A 27428-nucleotide genomic window follows, 5' to 3' on the forward strand; every position below is an offset into this window, starting at 1 on the left:
GACACATGGGATAATCTACAAGGAGGTACATTTTCTCAAAAGACTTAAAAAGTGGTCACGCATATCCAAAACCTTCAAGTTAGGTGCTGGACTAAAATAAATTGGCATGAAAAAAAGAGGCAAAGTCTGCACACTGTAGCTCCATTTTACTGACTTCAATTTAGCACCTCGACATGTGATGTCTGGAGCTCACGCTCTTCGTCAGGCATCAATAGATGCTACATTTAAATCAGTAAAAGGGAGCTACAGTTTGCAGACCTTTACCACCACTTTCTCTCAGACAAACATTAGTACCATAATGTTTCATGATTTACTGAACGACGGGGGGAACTGAACTGAACGCACAGGATGGACACAGATTTATTCTGGACACACGTACAGTACTTACCCTCGCTCTAACATATTTCTTGAAAGTTGAAAGTGGCGAAGGAAATAGCGGAAAGAGAGAGATCAGAATACACTGTGCAAAGGGACATCACTGATGGTACGCTAATAATTACAAATCCTCTTCGCTTTAGTTATCCGTACTAGCGTTAACTGCATTACAGAGGATGCACAGATTTCTTTTCTCAACCACAGAGAATTTCTTGGCTTGAATGAGCCTCTTGAAATGACTGTAGCCTGAACACTGTATACTTTCTCTCAGCAGGGGGGGTTACTCTAGTCCTGCTGCAGTCGTTGTCCCTATAGGGAGGTGTAATCTGACGTCACTTTGGACCGCCCGCGCGGTCCACCTGTTTAGGGATTTATCATTGGGAAAATGGATTTTTTTTTTTTTTTTTATCTTTTCCCCCCTCCTTTTTTCCTCCGATTTTCTCCCATCCCAATGTTAGTCGTTATGCCAATTCCCAATCCCCTTCCTGGTCGCTACCCCCCACAGTCGGTCTGGGAGAGTGGAGGCTATCACGTGCTTCCTCCGACACACGTCTAGCCAATCAACCGCTTCTTTTCACCTGGCAGCGCGGACTCTCACTGAGAGCGTGTAACGTGTGGAAGGATCACACTACCGCCCTTAGATCCTATCCGCGCTTAGCAGGCGCCCCACCGAACTGTAGGAGTCACTGTTTACAACGACCCGGACCCACCCCGCCAGCTTCTCCCACCCTCTAATACTGCCAATTGTATTAGTGTGAACGGCCAGCCAAGCTGGTGACAACCCCGGAGCTGTGAGCTGGATTCGAACAGGCGAATCCAGCGTCTCCGGGGTTGGTGACGAACGCAATCTCTGTTACGCCACCTGACCGCCGGATTATCGGCTATTGTAATAATTATGCCTCATGAACATTGGCAAGCTTTCCATTTTTGCACAAAATGAGTTCCCTTCTATTCATAACATTATTGTTTAAGCATTTTTGGTTGAAATAAAATTTGACGTAATTATTTTACAATTAACTCATTGACCGCCGGGGATTAGTCGGGCCCCATTCTAGCACTGCCACGCTTTAAAAGATAGGAGTGCGTCACCTTGTTTGTAGAGCTATAACTATATTCTATATTATAGCTATGGATACAATACTATGGCCCATTTGACATCACCTATCTATCGTTCAATATGTGAAAAAGAATGAATTTCTTCATCCATACGTTCCCGTGTTATACCGTGGTGAATATAAGTATGGTTATAGCGTGGTCTGGGGTAATTCCCGAAGGGCTGAGTAATAGCCTTATACGTCAATTCTACTATAAACGTTGCCGTTTCTTGCCTGTACACGCCATTATTCCCAAATCAAATCTATATCATAGGTATTATGTTTCATTATGAATGCATGAAAGGGGGGGGGGGGGGTAGTTTTTTGATGCTTTGATCGTCACCAACGGCATACGTTGTGGAGTAACGTTACACAGACATGTTGCGATCGGGGTGAAGACATGGTTGGATCAACGCAGGATTGATATCATATAGCTCTTACCTTCACTAGGATGTACCCCAAAAAGAATATTCCAATTATCTGATCGCAAGTACCAGTATTGGTGTCGATCGTGTCGCCAACATAATCCACCACACATCATGCATCGGGAGCATTTGACGTTTCCCAATCCGATCGTTATAACCGCTCCATTCGCCTAACAAAGAAAAGTGAGCCCGGTGAATTGAAAATGGGGGACCCTGATGTAAACAAGACAAAAGTCTTTCTCTGGTCTGCATCCCCTTAACTCGATCAGCGCCAGAGGGCTATGTCTAATGTGTGGTTAAAAGGCCAGCGTTCTAAAATATAGGAATACGTGGCGGTGTTTGCAGGGCTATAACTATATTATATATTATAGCTATGGATACAAAACTATGGCCCATTTGACATCGAGTATCTATCGTTCAATATGTGAAAAAGAAATAATATTTTCATCCATACATTCCTGTTTTATACCGTGGTGAATATAAGTATGGTTTTAATTATCTATAACTCTATCAGAGTGTGGCGACAGATTACCATCTACACAGGGAGAGGAGACCTAAGATCATTGCTAATACCAATCTCTAGCAACCATGAATTTGGACCTGGGCGCAGTTCGGCCATCTTTAAGACCTGGCACTCACTAGGGCTTTGTGTATTGGGGAATCTGTTTAGGGATGGTGTGTTGATGTCGTTTCAGCAACTGCAAACACAATTTAACCTCCCAAGAGAACATTTTTTTGGTTTCTTGCAAATACGACATTTTATTAACTCACTACAGCTGCCAACGCCAATGGGCTCCCTTTACAGCAAAACAGAGAACTTCTTATCCAACTGTAGTAAGGTATCACATTTCATCTCTGCGTTTTACTCACTGCTGTACTCACTGGACTCACAGGAGTTACCATCCCTCCGCAAATGGGAAAGAGATTTTAACAGTGAATATATTGAAGACGACTGGCAGGAGGCCATTGACTCAGTTAAAAAGGTTTATACTTGTAACAGACTAAGAGAAACACAATATAAAATTCTTCACAGATTACACATCACAGCGGTGTTACTAAACAAAATGGACCGTTCAATATCTCCATTATGCTCGAAATGTCAAACAGATCTGGGCACCTACTATCACTACTTTTGGGAATGTAAGTGTATATCCAGGTTCTGGGGCCAAGTGGCACGTGAGCTGAGCGACATTTTCAAGGTGAAAATAAAGAAGGATCCAGGAGCTTTTTTACTGGGACTCCCATCAAAGGAAAATTATTTGACACCCTTACAATTCAAACTATTTGATAAACTTCTGCTTTCAGCCCGGAAATGCATTTTGATTAACTGGATTAAGGATAGGCCTCCATCCATACAGATGTGGTACAGAGAGATATTCGGTGTGCTACCCCATGAAAGACTCTGTGCAATGCATAGAGGCAACGACGCTTCCTTTCAGGATGTGTGGGCCCCACTATTGGACTACTATCCTGCTACAATTTCTCAGATCCTTCTAAAGGCCCAATGCCCCATTGTATGGACAGACTTTGGATAGAAAAAAATAATATATGTATATATATGTATGCCTACATGTGAATGGGCTCGAGGCAAGTGCAGTACTGTGCAGTGCCTGTCTGGGTTAGATTTCCTTTTTTAGCTTGTTTTTCTTTTTGATCTGTTTTTGCTGGCATGACGGCATAGATGAACTGGAGGAACCCCCCCCCCCCCTTCTGTCCCAATGTGTGTTTTGTAATGTAAGTAACTGTATGTGAAAAATCTTTTAAAAAACCAATAAAAAAAAAAAAAAATAAATAAAAGTATGGTTTTAGAGCAGTCTAGGGTAATTCATGGGATGCTGGTAATAGCCCCCAACGTGTATTATACTAAATGCATTGGCGTTCTGTCCCTACACATGCTACAGTTAAAAAATCAAATGCATATGATAGGTATTATGTTCCATCATGAATACATGAAAGGGTGGGGGGGGAGAGTCGTTTTTTTTATGCTTTGATCGTCACCAACGGAATACGTTATGGACTAGCGTTACACATGGATGGATAATGAATGGAAATATCGAATAAAAGAAATAACGATGAAAACCCGACTTTTCTCGGGTTTGGCGCTCAAGCGTCGGCGAGTTAACCCGACTTTATTCGGGTATGGCGTCCATTGAGTTAACAATTGTGTGTATTGAGCCGTACTGTATTGTACCCATTCTGCAATCTGTTAAATAAAGTTTTCATTTATGACAGTTGACCGTCGCACAGGCCAAGATACAAGGTTTCAAAGGGTGCTCAATACCGGCGTCTAGCTGGATGCGGCCGGTATTGCACTTTGGCGATCTCAGAATAATTCCCTATGGTAACACCAAGGTCCCTGGATGAATAATGAATACAAATATAGAAAAAAAGGAAAAACGATCAAATAACGAGTATACTCGTTGTTGCCGTTCAAGCGTCGGCTCCCAATGACGAGTATACTCGTTGTTGACGGGGAATGAGTTAATTGCGAATATTCTCATGTTGAGCTATAGATTGTGGATGAATACGCATGGAGAGGTACACCATGCAAATGTTCATGCTTTATTTGTTTTAAACGAGATGATTTAGAAATGGGCATTGGGGAAATACATTGCGATTTCAAGCGAGGTGGACCGGCCGGAAACAACAATGACGTAACCACTACACCTCCCTATAACATCTGGCTATTATTAGCTGCCAAACTCATCCCTGGACAGCAGCACCAATCATATGCTTTGTTTCTTGTTGTTGTTGTTGTTGTTGTTGTTGTTGTTGTTGTTGTTGTTGTTATTGTTGATGTTGTTGTTATTGTTGATTGTTGTTGAGTAATGTCTTCTGTCTATTGCCTTGTTACAGTATGTCTGCACTTTGTATACCTGTATATACCTGCCTGCTTTAGGATGTACTACTGTACAATCAACACGGTCTCATCAGAAAACCTAAATGAAGTACTAATCGACCACAGGAGAAAAGGTACAAATGTACGTGTTGTATCGGCAAAAGTCCAAAACAATCGCCACAACCAGAGGAGTTGAACCAACAATCATTGCAGTCGCGGACGAGTGCTCTCACCACTAGACACCACACCTCTCACTATGGTTATAGTTCTGTATCGTTAGTGGCTTAGCTTGGCATCACACTGCACTATCTCGCGTACGTGCACGCGTACTGAATAAACCACAAATGTACCTCTAATACCAGTATTAGTCTGACCACACCCCTCATCAGCTTACCTTCATAAGCAGGTGTGTGGTCACCTGCTCTCCTCCTTCTCGCTTTCACCACAAGGAAGAAGTGCCTCGGTAGATCCCCACACTTGACACCATGATGGAAGAAATTGGATTAGGAACAGCTTGGGAAACAAGGATACGTTGACATCATATCTTTATTTTCTCTCTCACTATTTTCGAGAAAATACGGCGATATTGTCTTCGTACTGGAGTGTCTAGAAGATGATGATCATTCTAAAAACCCTCCACCGGTTTTCGTATTGGGAGCACGCCGCTGCATGCTTCTCAACTGCAGTTCCTTGCTGTGTTTGTTGGGGTGAAACCTGTCAGGCCACAGCTGAACTGTCGGACATGCCGCTGTTGTGAGGAGCGGTGCGTTCCAGGTTGGGTGAGTAGTGTTTGCTGGCGGGCTCCACTTGTCTGTTAGTGCTATGGGGGCTACTTGACAAAGTTTATGGAAACCGGCCCCAGGCTAGGGTCCTTTGTTTAGCCGCCTAGGCGACAGAAGGCCTTGGTCTGGAGACCATTATAGTTTTAACTAGTGGGCCGCGACCATTGACACTGGTGATCCCTGTGTGTTCTGGACGAGTGGATTCTCTCTGTCACCGTGTTAAGGCCCCATCTTTCATATCCAAATGAGAGTATTCCTTCACGAGGGGATATGTGCATGTAATGTGCGATAGCGGCAGATTCATGTTCAAAGTCAGCTATACAGGCCAGTTGGTACTGTGCTGATTCCGCCGGATGTGGTAAAGTCACCGTTGTGAAGCGGTGTTGACGTCTTGTTTTCTCTTTTCTCTTAAAAAGTGAGGAGAGGTTCAGAACGGCGGCCTGTCTGGGTGAGTGTTATGTCATTGTTTACATGTTCATAGCTTACGGTTAGCCAGTCAGCTGTTAACTGCTGCGTTAGCCTGCTGGATCGCTGCATGGCCTGCTTAAGGCCTACTATTAGCCAGTCAGCTGTTAGCTGCGGGGCTAGCATGTCGTGGTCGCTAGGTAACGTTAGCTTGCTGCTATGGCCATGGCTGGCGCGGGGTAGCTTAGCTTCTCGGGCGCCGCCGGGAGCTCGCTTCTGATCGCCGTTAGCTTGATGCTATTCTGTTGAACGTGCTTTGATTTTAACATGTTTTACACTCTTGACCGCGACGTCATCCTTGACAGGGGATGTTTCGTCGACCCTGCCCTGAGCCTGGACGGGGATTGCGTCAACAAAGAGGACTGTAGCGACTGGTTGGAGCGGCGACGCTGCCCGGATCGAACAACACAGGACGGCTGTGTTCTACGGTGTCTTGTGACTGCACTTCGCTGATCTGCGTTCCGGGTAGGAACGGGGTTGACCAGACCTCATAACACGTCTTCTGGTTTTACTTTGCTAAATGTATTGTGAATAACGGTGTTTTTTCCCAAAACGTGTGTTGTTGCAATGCATTTAGGATACGTTGCGGGTTATGTGTGAGCTGTTTTTGTCACTGGCAGTTAGCTTCTCCGTGCAGATCGTGATGTATTGATCTGGTTGTTGTGTGAGAAACATCATGGTGTTTATGTGTACCGTGTACTCACTACTAAGGCAACTAACCTATGAAGCTATGCTTGGTGACAAGTGAGTAAAAGAATGTTCTTTCTCAGACTGTAATGACAATGAACAGTGTGTTCACACATTAACAGGTTTTCCTGTTTTAACTGGCCGTATTGAGGGTAAAATAGGAGGATTGTGTTTTCCCCCCCCGGTTCCCTGGGGACTTTATCACCTCCTATCAGACATGTTGTGCATTAATTGTGTCTTTTGTGTGGTAGGGATACGATGTAACTCTTAGCTTGATTGCTGAGGTTGTGCTAAATCTGCTGGAGAAACTTATTTCCTAAAGGGAAATTGGTTTGGTTGCTGTCATGTGTGCTTAGCAAGGCCTGTGGTCGATACTAATCAAGAATGATGTATTCTCTCATTGTGAAAAAAACGGCGTTCCTCTGTTGAGTGTTTTTGCCATTTTTTGTAGGTGATGATGGGTTGTGTGTGTCATGTGACCTACAACTGGGTTGTACTGGCCACAGAAGCACATGTGTATGTTGGACCGGGGTTCTTAGAGCCCTCTCTATTCTGTGTTTTTCCTTAGTAAAAATCAGATAGCAGGTTAGCTCATGCGCTGTGTGGAGCTGTGAAACGCTTCATAGAGCTGACTATGACTGTGTCATATTCTCTTTTTGTCGTTACGTCGTATCATGGGTGTGGGGTCGTAAAGGGGTGAACTGGTAACCTTTCCTCTCCCCATTGTTCTGTCGGTCAGGGGTACACCCCCTGTCCTTCAAGGTTCCCGTCACGTGGCGGTTCGGCACGTTACGGGGGGGGGGGGGGGGGGGGGGGAGGGAGTTCCTGGTCCCACGGCCTGGTATATTGGGCGTGTGCACCGCAGGAATTCCCCCGCCATAGAGTACGTCACCGTGCGCGTCTCTGTTGGTAGGACTTCCGGGTGCTGTTCAGGTCCATGTGATGGATCTGTTTTCAGGGGGGGTGGTCAGGGCTCCTCCTCACCAAGCGCCTATTCAGGCCTTCTGTGAGTTCGGACTCCTTCTTCCATGTGAGGAAGCCTCCATCAGAGTACAGAGCCTTCCTCCTCAGATTGTCAAAGTGAGTGGACCCTCTAGAAGGGTCCTTTTCTATTGTATGTATATTCGATTCAATTCGTTTATTGAGTGTGTATGGGTTCAGTGCCTCTTCCCCGGAGGCCCTAAAACCATTTTTTTACATGGCTCAAGGTGCAATATATTCTTTTCAATCTGTACAGCTCGCGTGGGAACTCTCTCTGGGGATCCCCGTCTCTTTCCTATGGGAGGGTGGTGGGATGTAAAAATGTGTACATTTTTTACCCCGGCTGTGTAGACTGGGATACATACTGTTGATGCTTCCTTCTTTCTATTCCAGAAGTGTTGGAGTTAGGGAGTGTCACACCCCTCTTGTCGTTCCCCTGGGCGCCTTGGGGATTCAATGACAGGTCTAAATAGCCTGTTCATTGATGGGGGTGTGTCCCGACGCACGTATAGTGCTAGCTCGCTGTAAACAGGCGATTGACTGGCACGCCTTGGTTGCTTGTGGTTGAAACAGCGTTTTTATAAAGCAACTGAGATGGGGGTTTTTCCTCTTCCGACGACCACATCCCATGACCTGGGTGGGTTGTCGACGGATTCTCGTTCATGTCTGGGGGATGATGACGGGATGGATCTGAACATATGTAGTGGGGTCTCACGCCCTTGGGGTGGGCCACCAGGCGCGGTTCGTCCGAACGTCTGGGTGGCGCCTTCTTTTCATGTTAAGATCAACACGCATATCTGCCCTTCTCCTGGAGTAGGCATGTCGGCGTGGTTAGGGCACGGGACTGGTTCTGGTCACGCTGGTCCAGATCAGTTGAACCCGTTGTCCGCCGGGGATGCAGATCTGCTGTTCTGGTACCCTGAGGGACTTGGGCTTTTTTCAGGGGGAAAAATGCCAGGTCGGTCTGGGTGTCACAGGGTTAAGCGCTATGGAGACCCTGGTTGGGTATGTTTTTACTCAGCACTGTCGTCATGGCTTACAGCCATGCCATTCTGTACGCGCTCGATCTCGTCGGATCTCGGCCGCTACACAGGTTGGTCCTGGTTAGTACTTGGTTGGGAGACCGCCGGGGAATACCAGGTACGGTGTGCTTAGGGGCTGGTTCTCCATTATTTTTCGCTCCTCTCTCACGCATGGCGAAGAGGGGCCTGTGGGGGTGGTTTTTTGACCTCCTCTGGTGACCCTGTGCTTCCCGTACCGCCAGGCCCGGTCCGAAGTGATGTTTGCGACCCGTAGGCCTGGGTTAACCCTTTTTGGAAACTGAAACACTTGTACTGCGGTATAGCCGGTGTATACCCGCAGGTGTGTTTTGGAGTTTTTTCTTGAGGGGTTATAGGAACAACCACCGCATTGGGTAACACCGAGGTGGTTGATTCCCTGGTGTGTTGGAGCAGTGTCAACTCCCGGGTTCACCGTTTGAGGGTGCCCCTGCACGTTCGTGACGTCTGCCAATCGTGTCAGCCTTCTCTGCCTCGACCCCTCTGGGTGGGGGTTGTTAAATGGAGGCTTGGTCATGCAACACCGCCAGCTTATGCTCCTTCCGCCGGGGCGGCTGTGTTCAGCTGTCCCCTCTGGCGCCTGTCTCGTCCGCAGTCTCCAGGCTAGGGTTAACAGCCTGTTGCCTGGTTTTTCCCCGGTGCGCTGCCTGCTTCCGTTGGTTAACCTTTTTTGTGTGCTTACGGCCATGCTGACTGCCTGTTCTGCAGGGTCAGTGTGCCAGGCGGTGTACTATTGGGGGGACGGGGCCCGCTCGGCTTACGGCCATACCGACCTGAACACGCCCGATCTCGTCCGATCTCGGAAGCTAAGCAGGTTCTGGCCTGGTTAGTACTTGGATGGGATTCCGCCTGGGAATACCAGGTGCAGTAACTGAGGGGCCTTTGTCCGAATACGCTGGCGATGTGGGGGGCGGGGCACTATGTGCCCACCTGGTGGGGTCTTGATGCTGGCATCATGGACTTCTCCGGGCCCCCATTCTAGGGAGTCCAGTCCTTTTGGTGGGTCTGGGTCTTCCTTCGTGCTCCGCTGCTACGGCCTTGCCACGGGGTTGGGTTTGCCCTTGACCCCGTGATTCTGGGGGCAGTAACGAGGTTGTTCCTCCGTTCGTTCCCGGGTGGCATGCGGGTTGTGCGTGTGTGTAGTCAAGCCACGGTCTGCTCACCCTGTGCGTTGAGTTGCTTGAGTGCCTCTTCGCACGGTCGGGTCCGTCGCCCTCCCGTGACGTCCCTAATAGGGGGGCTACCCGCCATTAGGGGGGGTCGGGGGGGCTCGGCCCTCCCTGTTCTGATGGTTGTGGGGGGGCTGTCAGCGGGGTGTATTTGTCAGCCAGTGGCTCCGCTTGGCCTCCCTTGTGCAGTGTGATGCCAAGCTAAGCCACTAACGATACAGAACGATAGGTTATGACTATAACCAAGTTCTGTTAGTTAGGGGCGATGCTTGGCATCAGACGGCCGCTGCAGCCCTTGTCCTCACCTTGTGGTGAAAGCTTGGGAAGGAGGAGAGCAGGTGACCACACACCTGCTTATGAAGGTAAGCTGATGAGGGGTGTGGTCAGACTAATACTGGTATTAGAGGTACATTTGTGGTTTATTCAGTACGCGTGCACGTACGCGAGATAGTGCAGTGTGATGCCAAGCATCGCCCCTAACTAACAGAACTTGGTTATAGTCATAACCTATCGTTAAGAGTTGAGGTTAGTTTCAACATTCGCTTAGCTGTTATGGTTAAGACATAGAGTTAGGGTTAAGGTTAGGGTTCGATTTAAAAGCCTAAAAAACATGAACAGTTAAACACTTTTGAATATGTAATATATGTCGTTATTTGTAATACGTACACATGTTACATTTTTGATACAATATGTAAACACATTACTCATGGCTATAACATAACCGTCATAACGTACATTATGTACCTTTTTTCCTGTGGTGTGTGGTACTTTATTTACATATTTTAAGCGAGATTGTGCTGACTACATATACTGTATATCATTTTAGGGATATAACAGACACTCTCGCCAGAGCTACATGTACTTACAGTACAACAAGGGCAAAAGGAGGGTACACTCAAATTATAGTAAGGATCAGTACTGAGAGCAAGTACACAAGACTAACGGGACCAATAATAAATGATTCATTCATTCATTAATTCACTGTATGTATCACAACTGATTATACTGGTAATGAATTATTACAAATCGTGAACCTATATGTGACCTAGCCAAGCACGGATTTAGTGCAGGCAGGAGCGGCTGCAAGAGAAAGACTAGAAAGACTGACTGGGAATAGTTAATTACTGTACCATAGCCTGCTCCATAGGGATGATCTGCTGGCTGTAGATCTGTCGCAGGCTGCTGGCGTGGCCCTTCAGAGAGGTCTGCAGAGGGCCCTTGGGCTGCACGCACGCACACGCACACACACACACACACACACACACACACACACACACACACACACACACACACACACACACACACACACACACACACACACACACACACACACACACACACACACACACACACACGCACACCGGTGGTTTTGATTTTGGAGGGATTTCATTAATGAACAGAAATAAAGGAAAATTCACTCTAACACACCATAGGACTTTCATTTGTTTCCCTGCTGTGAATGTTACAACGGAACAGACGGGTAGCAGATGAATGCAGATGAATACCACCAGGCACCAGGGTATCACAGGAACAGAGAGCATACTTTAACCCCCCCCCCCCTCTAAACCTTAAATTACCCCTCCTGCACATGGCAGAAGCACCTCTGCACTGGACCCAGCGCCATTCTGGGCCATGAATGGGTGTCTTGTGTTGCTCCCCCCCCCCCCCCCCCCCCCCAATCCCCCACCCGGCCCCTCTCAAACCCCCCAAACCCCCCAAATCTCCCAAAGGCATGGATAGCAGAGCATTCCAAACTGCTCCCAGAGACTGGCGCAGTGTTTTCTGCACGGCAAGGTTATGGGGTTGACGCAGACACGCGGAGCTCACAAAGTACGGGAGGCACGCGTTCCCGTCGAACAGCTCCCACGGTAAATCAAATTAAGTGGCTTGCGACTTGCGCGGCTACTGAGCAAACATTGTGCTAGCGGGGGGGGGGGGGGGGGGGGGGAGTCGTGTTCACATTGAAGTTAGTATGTTGGATGAGTACAGTGGTGTGGTGTTTCTTACAATCAATGTTCACATTGAAGTTAGTGTGTTGGACGAGTACAGTGGTGTGGTGTTTCTTACAATCAGCGTTCACATTGAAGTTAGTGTGTTGGGGGGCGGCTAGGTGGTGCAGTGGGCAAGGCGCTCACCACCAATGCAGGAGACACTGGGTTCGAGCCCAGCTCTCCGCATTGCTTCAGCTTGGCTGGTCGTTCATACTAATACATTTGGCAGTATTAGGGGGTGGGAAGCTGATGGGTAGGGATCGGACGTTGTGGACAGCGACTCCTACAGGTCGGTTGGTGCGCCTGCGCAGTAGAATCAGGAAGCGACGGGGGCGGCGTGCCCTCCAAACGCAGACCCCCGACGCTGAAAGATTGCGCTGTGCAGGTGAAAATATGCGACGGCTGCTACCTCGAGTACCGGAGGGGACTTGTGCAATGTATGGCTTCGTCCACCATACAGCCAGCTTGTGGGAGGCATGGCCTAACAGCGTTCGAGACAGGGGAGGGTAGAATTGGACGATACGAAATTGGGATGGGAGAAAAATAGAAAATGGGAGAAAAAGTAGATAAAAAAAAAAATAAGTTAGTGTGTTGGACGAGTACAGTGGTGTGGTGTTTCTTACAATCAGTGTTCACATTGAAGTTAGTGTGTTGGACGAGTACAGTGGTCTGGTGTTTCTTACAATCAGCGTTCACATTGAAGTTAGTACGTTGGATGAGTACAGTGGTCTGGTGTTTCTTACAATCAGTGTTCACATTGAAGTTAGTACGTTGGATGAGTACAGTGGTCTGGTGTTTCTTACAATCAGTGTTCACATTGAAGTTAGTACGTTGGACGAGTACAGTGGTGTGGTGTTTCTTACAATCAGCGTTCACATTGAAGTTAGTACGTTGGACGAGTACAGTGGTGTGGTGTTTCTTACAATCAGGTCCGTCTGTGCTTCCAGCTCGTTGGCGTATGACAGCAGGTCCACCACAGTCACCCCTTTATGGACCTGAAGATAATTGGGGAAAAAGTCACAAAGAAGTGTATACGGCTGTTTTCCTCTCTTTCATTCTCATCGTTAACGCGCTCGTTGGAAGTGAACGTGTGTGACGGAACACGCTGTACAAGACGGAGGAATGTGAAGTGAAAAGTCGCGGCTCGCTCAGTCTTTGCTTTGGCAACAGTGGTTTCAGATAACCACACTGACTGCAATCAATGGTCTTCAACGGAACACTGTGTGCATTGCAGTATTCTGGAGCTGATATAAGGCCAAGCATGGCTGCCTGCTGTATGTTAACTGACAGCATAAGGGGCCGGTTATCGTATGTAAGTCTTCAAGAAAATATTTAGCTGACATGCAAATGATAAGAGAACATATCAAAGTACCACTATTATTCCCAGTCGTTTTGTCATGAGAATACAGTTCCAGTAATACCTGCATCAGAATGTATGTATGTATGTATGTATGTATGTATGTATGTATGTATGTATGTATGTATGTATGTATGTATGTATGTATGTATGTATGTATGTATGTATGTATGTATGTATGTATGTATGTATGTATGTATGTATGTATGTATGTATGTATGTATGTCAGGGTTTCCGTTAGAATTTTTTTTTGCAGGTCTGAGTGTCCGGTAGATTTCAATCTACCGGACAAATGGGATAAATTCCGGTCAGAGTTTATTGAGCTTAAAAACAATTGATAGGCCTATATAAAGAATGACATCATCAAGGCATTTATAATATTTTAACTTAAAACTAGACTACTTTTGCGTATATACAGTCATTAATATATTCCAAATAAAATAAGTCCCTCGAGACTGCGTGCTGCTGCCGACTTGAGGTGTCGGTGGGCAGTCTGCCCGACCTTAATAAACAGCAGTCTGTTATAATCACATTTTTATGAGCTAACGAATTCCGTTATATTGGACATTTGTATTAATTATATCAAGCGAAGAACTGAGAAATTTGGCAGAGAGACGGCAACATTATCGTGGGTTTGCGCCGTGATGTATATCTCCACCTCCCAACGACTTGGTGCTGCTCATAATGTCCGGTGAAAATAATTCCCTCTAAGCACAATTTGATTATTTGAATTGTATTAAAATAGGCTAAAATTAAATAGCCTATGCGATGAACGAAACAATCATTACATTTGTCGTTGCTTCACCAAGCAGCCGGTCAATGACATCCTGTGTCAGCGAGCTGGCAGCTGATATATTTACGTGAAGCATGGAGCAGGAGCAGACAGAGCAGAGCAGCGGTGTCAGCAGCGCCCCCACCCAACAGCTGAATTGCCAATGGCTGAATTGGAGTACTGCACCCTGCCAAGCCATGCTTCACGTAAATATATCAGCTGCCAGCTCGCTTTCTGTACATTGCTATTTTATACAATCTCTACTATACTATTTTTAAAGTGACCTTTCCTTAGTGGCCATAAGTGTGGGCATGTGCAGCATGAGTGTGTGCTTGCTCATGTTAAAGTGGCTGCTAGTGTGTGAGCGTGTACAGTGTGTGTGTCGTGTGTGTGCTCATGTGTGCTTGTGTGTGGAGAGTTCAGTGTTCAGTGTTCAAGGCTCTGATGGCCTGGGGGAAGAAGCTGAGCCGAAGCCTCTCTGTCCTAGTAGCTGGGGTTCGCAGGCGTCTGCCTGACCTCAGCAGCATGAACAGGCTGTTGTTGGGGTGGTGTGGGTCTTTCATTATTCTGCAGGCTCTGGATTTGCACCTCTTGTTGTATAGAACCTGCAGGGGTGGTAGTGCAATACCCGTGGTACGCTCGGCTGAGCGCACCACTCTCTGTAGGGCCTTCTTGTCCTGTGCCATGCTGTTTCCATACCAGGCAGTGATGTTTCCAGTCAAGATGCTCTCTACAGCTCCGGAGTAGAAGGACTGGAGTATCTTCCCAGATACTCTGAACTTCCTTAACTGTCTCAGGTGGTAGAGGCGCTGCTTCGCCTTTTTTTACGACTGAGTCTATGTGTGTTGTCCATGTCAGATCCTCTGCGATGTGGACCCCCAGGTACTTAAAGCTGCTCACCCTGTCCACGGTAGCCCCGTTTATCCTCAGTGGTGTGTGTGTCCCCTGCTGTCCTCTCCTATAATCCATGATCAGCTCCTTGGTTTTACCAATGTTCAGGAGCAGGCTGTTGTCCTGGCACCAGCGTTCCAGTACCTCAACCTCCTCCCGGTAGGCCTTCTCGTCGTTGTCCGAGATCAGCCCCACCACCACTGTGTCGTCCGCAAACTTCACTATGGAGTTGGAGCTGAACTTGGCCACACAGTCGTGTGTGTATAGTGAGTACAGCAGGGGGCTCAGAACACAGCCCTGGGGGGACCCGATGCTCAGGGTGATGGTGTTGGAGGTCTGACCCCCCACCCTGACCGCCTGGGGCCTTTCGCTCAGAAAGTCCAGTATCCAGGCGCTCAGAGCGGAGCTCAGACCCAGCTCGATCAGCTTGTCCACCAGTCTGGTGGGGACTATGGTGTTGAACGCTGAGCTGTAGTCAATGAACAACAGTCTCACATAGCCCCCCTTCTGGCGGTCAAGGTGAGAGAGGGTGCTGTGCAGTACTTGGGAGACCGCATCGTCAGTGGACCTGTTTGGCCTGTATGCAAATTGCATGGGGTCCATATCACTGGGGAGGGAGGCACAAATGTGATCCTTGACCAGCCTCTCGAAACATTTCATGGCCACAGAGGTGAGTGCCACCGGTCTGTAGTCATTGAGACATGTTGGGGAGGGTTTCTTTGGTACAGGGATGATGGTAGACATCTTGAAGCAGGCAGGGACCACTGACTCCACCAGGGATTGATTAAATATGGCAGTGAACACAGGGGCTAGCTGGTTGGCACAGGACTTAAGTATGCGTCCTGTTATACCATCTGGGCCAGCAGCTTTTCTGGTGTTCACCTGCATAAATGCTCTTCTCACACTATGTTCCGACAACGAGAGAGCGTTCCCGCCCCCCCGCGGCTGCCCCCCCCCCCTCCACAACAGCCGGCGCGCCAGTGACGTCACTAGCCATTGAGCTAGCGGCGCCACTGTCTACACCAAACCGAGCGTAGAAAGAGTTGAGTTTGTCCGCGAGAGAGGCGTCGTCGCTCCCCAGTGTGTGTGTGTGTGTGTGTGTGTGTGTGTGTGTGTGTGTGTGTGTGTGTGTGTGTGTGTGTGTGTGTGTGTGTGTGTGTGTGTGTGTGTGTGTGTGTGTGTGTGTGTGTGTGTGTGTGTGTGTGTGTGTGTGTGTGTGTGTGTGTGTGTGTGTGTGTGTGTGTGTGTGTGTGTGTGTGTATGTGTGTGTGTCAGGTACCTCCTCTAGGTAGCCAGTATGGTTGATCTCGCCCAGGCCGGCCTCAGAGAAGTCCAGGAGGTTCTGTCTCCCTTCGGACTCCAGCAGGACGACACCTCCCAGGTCGATCCTCACGCCGTCAAACAGCCTCACCACGTCCTTGGTGAACTGCAGTCAAAGGACAGACAGACACCCCGGTTGGTTTCATTCATTGCACAGAGCGGCACAAAATAAGTCACATTATCATTCGGAACACTGTCTTTTCGTCTCAACCTGTTTTCTTATACAAACAAATTGTCAGATGCAGTCAGGTTAATTCTTATTTTACTAGGTCAGCCGATGATGGACTGATTATGTTACCACGTCCAAAATCAAATGCTTTAAAGAGGACGGTTGTTTATCGTGCCATCAATCATTGGAATAACTGCCCACTGAACATAAATTGAAAGTAAATTGAATAGCAAAGTGTCTTTCAAATACCAAATATTCTGATGTTTATAATGATGTCTACAATGTTTGACTGTTTTTAGATTATCATTGTTAATTAAGTGAATTGTGATTGTCATATGTATTGTTATGTTTTGTGTTTTTGTTGTCTTTCTGTGTGGACCCCAGGAAGACTAGCTCGCCACTTAGGTGGCAGCTAATGGGGATCCTTTTAAACAATAAACAATAAACAATTCAACGTGGCTTTTACATTGTAGGTATTCAGCAGACACTCTTATTCAGAGCGACCTACGACAAGAGCGACGGCAAAATGAGCTCACATTCTGTTCCAACAACATGCCGGCGGCAATTAGACAAGGTATAGTCTGGACTTGGAGATGCTGTGCACTAATTAGGCCTTGATGATAGTAGTTAGTGCCAATGGACAAAGAAAAACAACCTCCCGGTGATTGTGTTTGTGATTCTCAGACGGCTCTCTAAGTCTCAGAGGACCACAGTTATTCTGGAAGACACGGGATGGGTGCTAGGTTCCGATTTTCAGAACAAATGTTTTGTATAGTATGTAATTTAGAAAAATTAACGCTTTTGTCCACCAGTATTCGTGGGAAAACAGCAGCAAGTTGGTCTAAATAAAGCTGTTGTTGTTTTCCTCTGTGCATGACACAGCGTTTAAGATGCGTTTGGTTTTGGAGTTCCCCCTCAGTGTTGCACCACAAAGAAACAGAAAAGGCTGACACTACCCTTTACAACTCGCTTTTACATTCAATCCCCAAGAATATCTCCACTTTCACAGAGACCGGTGCTCCTGCAAAGCCTCGCCGCTGATACTGATCACAGATTAGGCCACCTGAGCTCTTCCTGTTTATATTTCAACCTCAAGTAGCTCAGGTGAAAAGAGGGGCAAAGGGTTTTTAACCGCAACATGCGGCCTAACCCACAGCGGTCAGCGTTAGGAGAGAAAAGCCAGTGGCAACAGAGCGAACCTGTGTTTCTGTAGAACTCCACATGTGAGTTAATGTTACACGTGTGTGTTACGTGCAAGGGACTAATAATGAACAGTGCCGAAAAAGAGGGGAATGTCAGCCATAACTAACGCTTTGTTGTTTTAAAGGCTTGACATCGGTGGAGCTGGCTAGCGTTTCCTTTGTGTGACGCAGAGGCTGCCCCTAATCTCGCCAGCTGGCAGCCTATCACTGAACATCCGTTTGGTAGACAAATATGGCTGGCGTTGGGTCAAATAAAGTCCCATGTCTCAGGCACAGGCTGAGGTAAGGGCTGAAGAATGCTAATGCTATCACTCGCTAACACACTCTTTGTTTTGGCAGCAAAGGTACTTGTTTAGGTAATGCCTAGAGTGAACTAGAATGTGTGTGTGTTGGCAGACACAGCAAGCCGTCTATTCATAGCGTCTGTTGCTTTTAATAAGTGAGGTAAAGACGAAACTTGCATTTCAATATTATGATAGCGGGTCAGGATTTAAAATAACGGCATTGGTTTAGAGATCCTACAATAGCTTCACTTGGAGCGCTTTTAGCTTCTGGGGGGGCAACAGTGGCTCAGGAGGTAGTGCGGCCATCTGGTAATCGGCAGGTTCCCCTTTCGATTCCGGCAACTCCTCCCGGCAGCGTGTCGAGGTGTCCCTGAGCAAGACACTTAACCCCTAACTGCTCCCCCCGATGAGCAGGTTGGCACCTTGCACGTTTGGCTCCGCCATCTGTGTGTGAATGTGAGGCATTCTTATCCTAGGCAACTTGATTTGATTTGTGTTATTATTCTAATTTGTGACCTGTCCTGTCTAAATGTTTAAATGTTGAGCGATTTGCAGTGTCTAATTTCCCACGGGATAATAAAAGTATTTCTATTCTATTCTATTCTACAAGTTGTAAAGCATTTTGGATAAAACCGCTATATAAATTATATCCTTTTATATAAATTTGTCTTTCTTTTTTACATTTCTCAGTGCTATTGAATGAAAACCCAATATATTCAAAATGGCAATTTTTTATATATATTCTTTTGTATTATCTTTTCCCCCCTCCTTTTTCCGTTTTTCTCTCATCCCAATGTTAGTCGTTATGCCAAATTCCCAATCCCCTTCCTGGTCGTTGCGCACTTTTACCCCCCTACCGTCGGTCTGGGAGGGTGGAGACTATCACATGCTTCCTCCGACACATCAAAATGGCAACTTTTTAGTAATGGATAAAAGAGATTATCTTCACACGCCACACATTTTCCTTTTGTTGTGAAGCTCCTCTATGACCTCTATGTCACTGTGTCACTCACTCCCTCATTCCTTCATCCATTCCTTCCTTCATTCATTCATTCCTTCATTCATTCCTTCATTCATACATTTATTAATTTATTCATTCATCAGTAAGTCACTCACACTTAGCCACTCTTCCCCTAGTGACGTCCCACAAGCATCAGCTCCTGTGCAACAGGCTTCACAACAACAACAACAACACTCCTACATGCATCACCTGCAGGCAGAGCCGACACGTGGGCCCTCAGAGTTACTGTAAGTGTCTCAAGACCACGGTATGAAAGCCACTGTAAGCGTCTCAAGACCACGGTATGAAAGCTACTGTAAGCGTCTCAAGACCACGGTATGAAAGCTACTGTAAGCGTCTCAAGACCACGGTATGAAAGCTACTGTAAGCGTCTCAAGACCACGGTATGAAAGCTACTGTAAGCGTCTCAAGACCACGGTATGAAAGCTACTGTAAGCGTCTCAAGACCACGGTATGAAAGCTACTGTAAGCGTCTCAAGACCACGGTATGAAAGCTACTGTAAGCGTCTCAAGACCACGGTATGAAAGCTACTGTAAGCGTCTCAAGACCACGATATGAAAGCTACTGTAAGCGTCTCAAGACCACGGTATGAAAGCTACTGGCAGAAAACGATTCCATTTGGTAGAACACCATTACATTTCAACAAGTTATTATAATCGAATAGTAGGTGTTTAAATGACAACCGTGGGGCCAACGAGCTTTCGCAAATGTTTGCACTAATTGCATTGGTTTTAACTGTAAATCTGAGTAAAATGTGTGTTGTTTTCCACTCTTTTGGCATTGTTGTGCTAGAATAGTAATTTCATGTACCGGTACATGTGTGTGTTTATCCTGGTCCTTACATAGATACTGTACATACTGTAACTCCACATCCTATGTGTGTTCATCCTGGTCCTTACATAGATACATACTGTAACTCCACATCCTATGGGTGTTCATCCTGGTCCTTACATAGATACTGTACATACTGTAACTCCACGTCCTATGTGTGTTCATCCTGGTCCTTACATAGATACTGTACATACTGTAACTCCACGTCCTATGCACAGCCTCAGTACAACACAGTAGCTCCTCCCTTAAAGCCTGCGATGCTTCCCATCTATGACACTGTGTCCCGGCTGGGTTTTAAATGGTTCCAATAAGGGTCATGAAATGTATAATAAGCCTATAAAGGACCATAACCTCCTGTTCCAGTAGAAACATGAAAAGATGCCAGTGTGGACATTAAGTGTAATATATCATCAGGTTGATAATATTATGAGGTTGTAGGCCATAGCTATTTAATAATGGGCCTCATTTAGCCTCAGTACTGTATGTGTAAAACGTTGATCAAATACTGTGCCACAATGACCTTAAAACACAATGATATGCATGCCAACTGTCTCCAGGGACTAATTATAATCTGATTAGTTGCTTGGTAGATGAGGCCCAGTGTGTGTGTGTGTGTGTGTGTGTGTGTGTGTGTGTGTGTGTGTGTGTGTGTGTGTGTGTGTGTGTGTGTGTGTGTGTGTGTGTGTGTGTGTGTGTGTGTGTGTGTGTGTGTGTGTGTGTGTGTGTGTGTGTGTGTGTGTGTGTGTGTGTGTGTGTGTGTGTGTGTGTGTGTGTGTGTGCTGTTTACTGACCACTGTGGTGTTGAGGAAGGCGCTGACTTTGAAGGCCTTGTCCAGGTGCATTGCAGAGTAGATCCCTTTGTTATCTTTACAATTACTGGGAGACAGAAACAGACAGAGAGAGAGAGAGAGAGAGAGAGAGAGAGAGAGAGAGAGAGAGAGAGAGAGAGAGAGAGAGGGATGACAACATATAGGAATGAGAGTGAGTTCCAGCTTGTAAGCCATGTTCACAGTTAGACATGTCTGCTGCCACCAAGTGATACAAGTTGGAAGCACTGACACGTTCCCTCCTACCAGCACACGGCCACTAGCAGAAGCATTAGTGAGCCTTCATGAAAAGTGAAGTCAAAACGAAGGAATGACTGCAGCCATTTGTGTACAGTGTTATCGCTCACCGCTTGCTGTTTAATGAGGCCAGACTTGCTCAAGCAACTCTACTCTATTAGGAGTTATAATGAGCATCGGTCACCCCCCATTACAGCTAACGGAGGCGCGCTAACAGATGTGCACTAACGGAGGCGCGCTAACAGATGTGCACTAACGGAGGCACGCTAACAGAGATGCTCTAACAGGAGGAGCTGGGTTGTGGACTAAATTAACCAATTCATTTAATTATTTAACATCACGATTCGACTTGTTTCTTTTTCTTTTCTTCCATTCACCACTTTTAGCTATATTTGAGCCCTATTTTAGCTATTTTTTTTTTAGCCCTATGTATTTGTCCATCTTGTTTTTAACACACACTAAATACGTGTATGTTATGTATTAACTGTTTCCATGAACTGTTTTTAAATTGCTGTTATGATGTGATGGACATCTGAATCTCCCCTCGGGGATAAATAAAGGTTTTCAATTCAATTCAGAGATGCACTAACAGATGTGCACTAACGGAGGCGCGCTAACAGATGCGCTAACAGATGTGCACTAACAGATGTGCGCTAACAGATGTGCACTAACAGGGATCATCCCTATGTTCCCCGGGTCCTATGTTCCCCGGGTTCTATGTTCCCCGCTTTGATTGATTAATAGATTGAAAATTTTATAAATTTGTATTATTTTATTAATTATTAATGTCCGCCTTGTTTCGAACGGTTAAGCTTAGGCCCTCGTTCGAACTGGTTAAGGTTAGAGTTTGGAATCAGGGCTGGTGGTCTAAAATTTTCAATCTATCAATCAATCAAAGCGGGGAACATAGAACCCGGGGAACATAGGACCCGGGGAACATAGACATGCTCCCCACTAACAGATGTGCACTAACAGAGGTGCGCTAACAGATGTGCACTAACAGATGTGCACTAACAGAGGTGCACTAACAGATGTGCGCTAACAGATGTGCACTAACAGATGTGCGCTAACAGGGGTGCGCTAACGGAGACGCGCTAACAGAGGTGCGCTAACAGAGGTGCGCTAACAGGGGTGCGCTAAAAGGTGTGCGCTAACAGAGGTGCGCTAACAGAGACGCGCTAACAGAGGTGCGTTAACAGGGGTGCACTAACAGAGATGCGCTAACAGAGACGCGCTAACAGAGGTGCGCTAACAGAGGTGCACTAACAGAGGTGCACTAACAGGGGTGCGCTAACAGGGGTGCGCTAACGGAGACGCACTAACAGAGGTGCGCTAACAGAGGTGCGCTAACAGAGGTGCACTAACAGAGGTACGCTAACAGGGGTGCGCTAACGGAGACACACTAACAGAGGTGCGTTAACAGAGGTGCGCTAACAGAGGTGCACTAACAGAGGCGCGCTAACAGAGACGCACTAACAGAGGTGCGCTAACAGAGACGCGCTAACAGAGGTGCACTAACAGGGGTGCGCTAACAGGGGTGCACTAACAGGGGTGCGCTAACAGGGGTGCACTAACAGAGGTGCGCTAACAGAGGTGCACTAACAGAGGTGCGCTAACAGAGACGCGCTAACAGAGGTGCGCTAACAGAGGCGCGCTAACAGAGACGCGCTAACAGAGGTGCACTAACAGAGGCACGCTAACAGAGACGCGCTAACAGAGGTGCGCTAACAGAGGTGCACTAACAGAGGTGCGCTAACAGGGGTGCGCTAACAAAGACGCGCTAACAGAGGTGCACTAACAGAGGCGCGCTAACAGAGGTGCACTAACAAAGACACGCTAACAGAGGTGCGTTAACAGAGGTGCACTAACAGAGGCGCGCTAACAGAGGTGCGCTAACAGAGGTGCACTAACAGAGGTGCGTTAACAGAGGTGCACTAACAGAGGCGCGCTAATTAGTAACTTCTAGCTTTGGGGTCAGTGAGTTACTGTAATAATGCACAATATGAATTTCCAAAACTAAGTGTCTGAGGCTGGGTACCAGTGTAGCACATGATGACGACTGGAGACGATACGTACGTAGATCTTCAATTCAATACAATTACATTTTATTCAAATAAATCAGACCCCCATACAGCGGCATTGCTCAACAACAATTACAGACAAACAATGATTTCACCTGAGCAGGTGCTCGTCAGATGTACTATTTTAGCACCGTGGGAAAGGTGGATGTGTGTTTAAAAGAACACGCCAACATTTTGGTAAATTAGCTTACCGTCTTCTCCAGAGAGAGACAAGAAGATAGATACCAGTTTCCTCTCTGTGCGTTCAGTAGAAAGCTATCTGGCTGCACGTTAGCCTAGCTTAGCACAATGAATGGAAGCTGACATGTACGGGTAGCCTTCGGGAGATGTGTTAGTTGGACAATGCGTAGGCTACCTGTACATGTCCGCTTTCAAAATGTTGGCGTGTTCCTTTAAGCTTAACGTTTTTTTTATTTATTATGCAGACATTTATTATTATGTGATACCATGCCGTTTAGCTCCAGGTGCGAGTTGATCCGTCTGACAGCAGCGTGTTGTTACCTGTAGAGGCTCTCCACTGTCAGGTCCAGGTCAGAGTCATTGTACATGTAGCCTGGAATGAAGTTCCTCCACTCTGGGTTGACCAGATGAGGAGTATCCAGAACCTGAGAGAAGGATCACCGGTCAGTAACTGACAGAGTTCTCACACCAATCAATCAACCAACAAATCAATCAATCAATCAATCAATCAATCAATCAATCAATCAATCACATTAATCAATCAATCAATCAATCAATCAATCACATTAACACAATGGCCCCGACCACGGATAAGTCTGTGTTTCGAATCCAACGGTTGAGGACCAACCACGGACATGTCCGTGGCAAGGTTGTTTTGGCTTTTATTCCATTGTAATAACCTACTCGATGTCACCGAGCAGCACTGCAGAAGTACCCTACTCTTTGAATTCGAAAAAGTGCATTACCGGCCAGATCCTCTTAGGGGCGCTATCTCGATAATGCAGTGTTCCCTGTGGCAGAAGTTGTCTTGTTTTTTCTGGATTTCCAATGTAGTTTTCTGCTAACATGAAGCGATGCCTATAGCCTGTAGCTTGGAATACGTTTTGGGACGCGGATTTCAGTGTGCAGTAAAGGAATATATCATCAGCCAATGGACATATCGATCTACCAGATGGCGATCGATAACTGGGAAATCCTTTGGGGGATCCAACCGGCCCACGGTAAGATATTTTTCACGTAAATTACATGCTGATCAGGGCTTGTTATGATAGCCATCCACCCGGTCAGCAAATGTGGCTACTGAGGCTAACACGTTATTGGTAATCAATAATCAGAAACGAGGTCCCCCGCCCCCCCCCCCCCCCTTTCATGCATTCATGGTGGACCATCATACCGATCATATGCAGTTTGATTTTTAACTGTAGCTTCTGTATAGCCAAAATGCCATTGGATTTAACGTTACTAGCTTAGCGGCCTGTATCTCGCCTTCCAGGAAATATACTAGTCTATACTGAACACTGTGACCTCATTTTTTTTACTTCTAATTTACATGCTATACTATGTTATTTTATTTCATACTTATCTTGTCTTGCACAGTCTCTGGAGCGTAACAGTAAGAAGCATTTTGTATAAAAGTATTCTGTACTTCTGTATGACAACTATTAAAGAAACTTGAAACTAGTCCAAATCCCTTATAACGCTTATATTCAAGATGCTATAAAATGAGAACGTATTGATGAAATTTGTTTTTCTTTAAGCCATTTTGAAGGGATGGTTTATGGTCTCAATTGACAATGAAAATGGACTGATAGCAATACTATAAAGTATAGATTTAACTCTACAAACAGCCCCACGGACTATGCAAGTCTGTTTAGAAATGCTGGCCGTCTAGAGTGATTTTAGACGGATCCAAGTGGCCGCGAAAGTGTTAATAATAATGAAAACAACGACAATAACAACAACAATGCAGGGCTTTCAAAGTGATTAAGACAGTTCACTTGTGAACTGTACTGAGGCTATGTAATAGAATGGAAATGTAATATTAATATTACATTTGGGAGGGCAGACTGGAAGATTCAACGATGAAACATCCTAGAGACTGATGGAGGAGAGCATTGCTGATGGAGGAGAGCATTGCTGAGGGGGGAGGAGCATTGCTGAGGGGGGAGGAGCATTGCTGATGGAGGAGAGCGTTGCTGATGTACAACTGCCACCAAGTTACATCTTGGACTGTGTCATCAGTTACCCCACATGACATTCTTGACCGTGTCTGTGTGAACTTGCCTGGAAGAGCTGCTTGGTGTGAAAGGGTTCACACGCCAACTTCTCCATGTTGCCTCCCAGCAGAAAGCTGACGGTCACCACTCCCATCAGCACCCAGGAGAAGATGAAGCTGAAGCCCACGCCACTGAGGGGAGGAACACACAGCAGTACAGCAGTAGGAGCTTCATTAGAAACGTCAGGTCAAATACTAAGAAGGGAGATCCCCCCTTAAACGGCCCTTCTTTTTTTTAAACTTTATTTTTTAGCGTTTATCGCTTTTCTGGTCAAGCATGACCGACAGAAACAGGTTGAAATGGGATGTAGAGCAGGGGAAGACATTCTGAGAAATGACGGCGGGTCCGGGAATCGAACTCGTGTCCCCCAGATCCGTGACGAGCACGGTTTTCCCCGACGCAGAAATAGCGCCGAGATATGCGGTGAGCTACGGGAGCTCCCCTTGAACGGCCCTTCTAAGGTTTCTCTCCTCCACATTGCCTGTGGTGCATTTTTATGCATAGCTTTCTACTGAATGCACAAAGAGAAAACTGGTATCTATCTTCTTGTCTCTCTCTGGAGAAGATGATCCCAAAATGTTGGCGTGTTCTTTTAACCCTTCTGCCCCCTTAGCGACTATTTTGTGTTTTTTGCCTATATTTTTTTGTGTTTCTGTGTACAACGATGGCTGTGTTGATTATTATGTCATGAAATTGTGTCCGTTTGCTTATTTTCCATATATTCACAGAATTTGAAAAGATTAGATTTTGAAACCCTCTAACACAAACGTTAACAATATTAGCTTTCAAACCGTCCATAGTGGTTTATTTCTTGCCATGGGGGTTAGGGTTAGGGTTAGGGTTACCCAGACAGAAAGATTAGGAGAAGGTAAAATCGCATCCCTGTGCCCGTGCCCACCCCAACACTTGCTCAACAGTCCCCTAACCCAGTGCTTCTCAAAGTGGGGGGCGCGCCCCCCAGGGGGGGGCGCAGAGGCATGACAGGGGGGGCCTTGAGATTTATAAAAAAAAATAAAATAAATTGGATTACAGAAAATTATCACTAAAGTGCTATCTGTTGCAGCTGCACTGTTCTCCATGAAAATACCATTTCTCAACATCTGAAAATCATTATTTAATAAAACACAGAAAAGGATCACCAAGTTACTCTGGATAAAAAAAAACTTTACAGACAACATTGAGACAAAGCTTCCTGACACATCTCCATCCAAACTCTTGGAAGAACTCTTTGAAATCTCATCTGATACCACCTAGAGAGCTAGTTTCAGAGTGTGGTGCTGAGTACCAAGTATCTCATCTCATGGCCCACCAAGTATCTCATGATGCAGCAGTTAAGGTGTTGATACCATTCAGCACCACATACAGTATCTGTGTGAAGCTGGCTTTTCATCCATGACAGCTCTGAAAACAAAATATAGGGCCAATTTGAAAGGTCACGATATTGGTGTTATTTCAATAAATTTAAACATGGCCCATTTCATGACTATTTTGTTGGGGGGGGGAGGGCCAAATATTTGGTCCGCCAAAGGGGGGCCTGACAGAAAAAGTTTGAGAAGCACTGCCCTAACCTAACCCTAACCCCAACCCCAACCCTAACCCTAACCCTAACCCCAACCCTAACCCTAACCCCAACCCTAACCCTAACCCTAACCCTAACCATAACCCTACAAACGGAAATATTTGGAATCTTTGATAGATATGTTGAGTTAGGTTCATAGTGGTATTCATAAAAAAAGAATTGGAACGAAATATTACAAATTAAGTTTTTTATTACCTTGAACGTGATGCAATCTTTTCATGCACTAAGGTGACAACTCTGCAAAATCCTTAGGGGGCATAACAGTTAATTGAAAGAAATTGTACTCACGCCATGAGCAGTGTGCCCCCCGTGTTGGAGACGCAGCCCCGTGTGGTGGGGAGGCGTGCTTGTCGTAGCCCAAGGTGCCACACAGCAGGCCCAGGAAGTTGAAGGCCAGGACGAGCACCACCATGCAGCACAGAGCGATGCAGCCGATCCACCTGGAAGAACACGGTCATACCTCTTACACTGATGACATTTTAACCCTTTCACTACCACACTGCCAAAGGGTTAACCCTTTCACTGCGACAATACAGAAGGTTAACCCGTTCACTGCCACACAACAAAAGGGTTAACCATTTCACAACCACACTACAGAAGGTTAAATAACAATCATCTTTACCTTTTCTTTTCATCGGTGTATCGAAGTTGTAAATGTATAATGAGAGACTGTAATCAAAGTTCTACCAAGCACAGACAGGCTGGATAATGACAAACACACATAATCAAGTTCTAGTAAATTAATACTTTCTT

At 46.2% G+C, this 27428-nt stretch overlaps 1 protein-coding gene across 1 annotated transcript in view; it reads right to left on the reverse strand.

The window, feature by feature from the left end:
* prom1a (prominin 1a) overlaps positions 1-27428 on the reverse strand; it is a gene marked incomplete at its 3' end in the record, with an annotated part of 151021 nt that overhangs the window by 4984 nt on the left and 118609 nt on the right. The window contains exons 19-20 of the mRNA XM_084332357.1: positions 11006-11098; positions 389-406 (exon numbers count right to left, since the gene is read on the reverse strand). Coding sequence (XP_084188483.1) covers positions 389-406; positions 11006-11098 — 111 coding nt within the window. The remainder of the gene's footprint in view (positions 1-388; positions 407-11005; positions 11099-27428) is intronic.

This window comes from Notolepis coatsorum (assembly GCF_963971535.1).
Source record: "Notolepis coatsorum genome assembly, chromosome: 16".
Lineage (NCBI taxonomy): Eukaryota > Metazoa > Chordata > Actinopteri > Aulopiformes > Paralepididae > Notolepis > Notolepis coatsorum.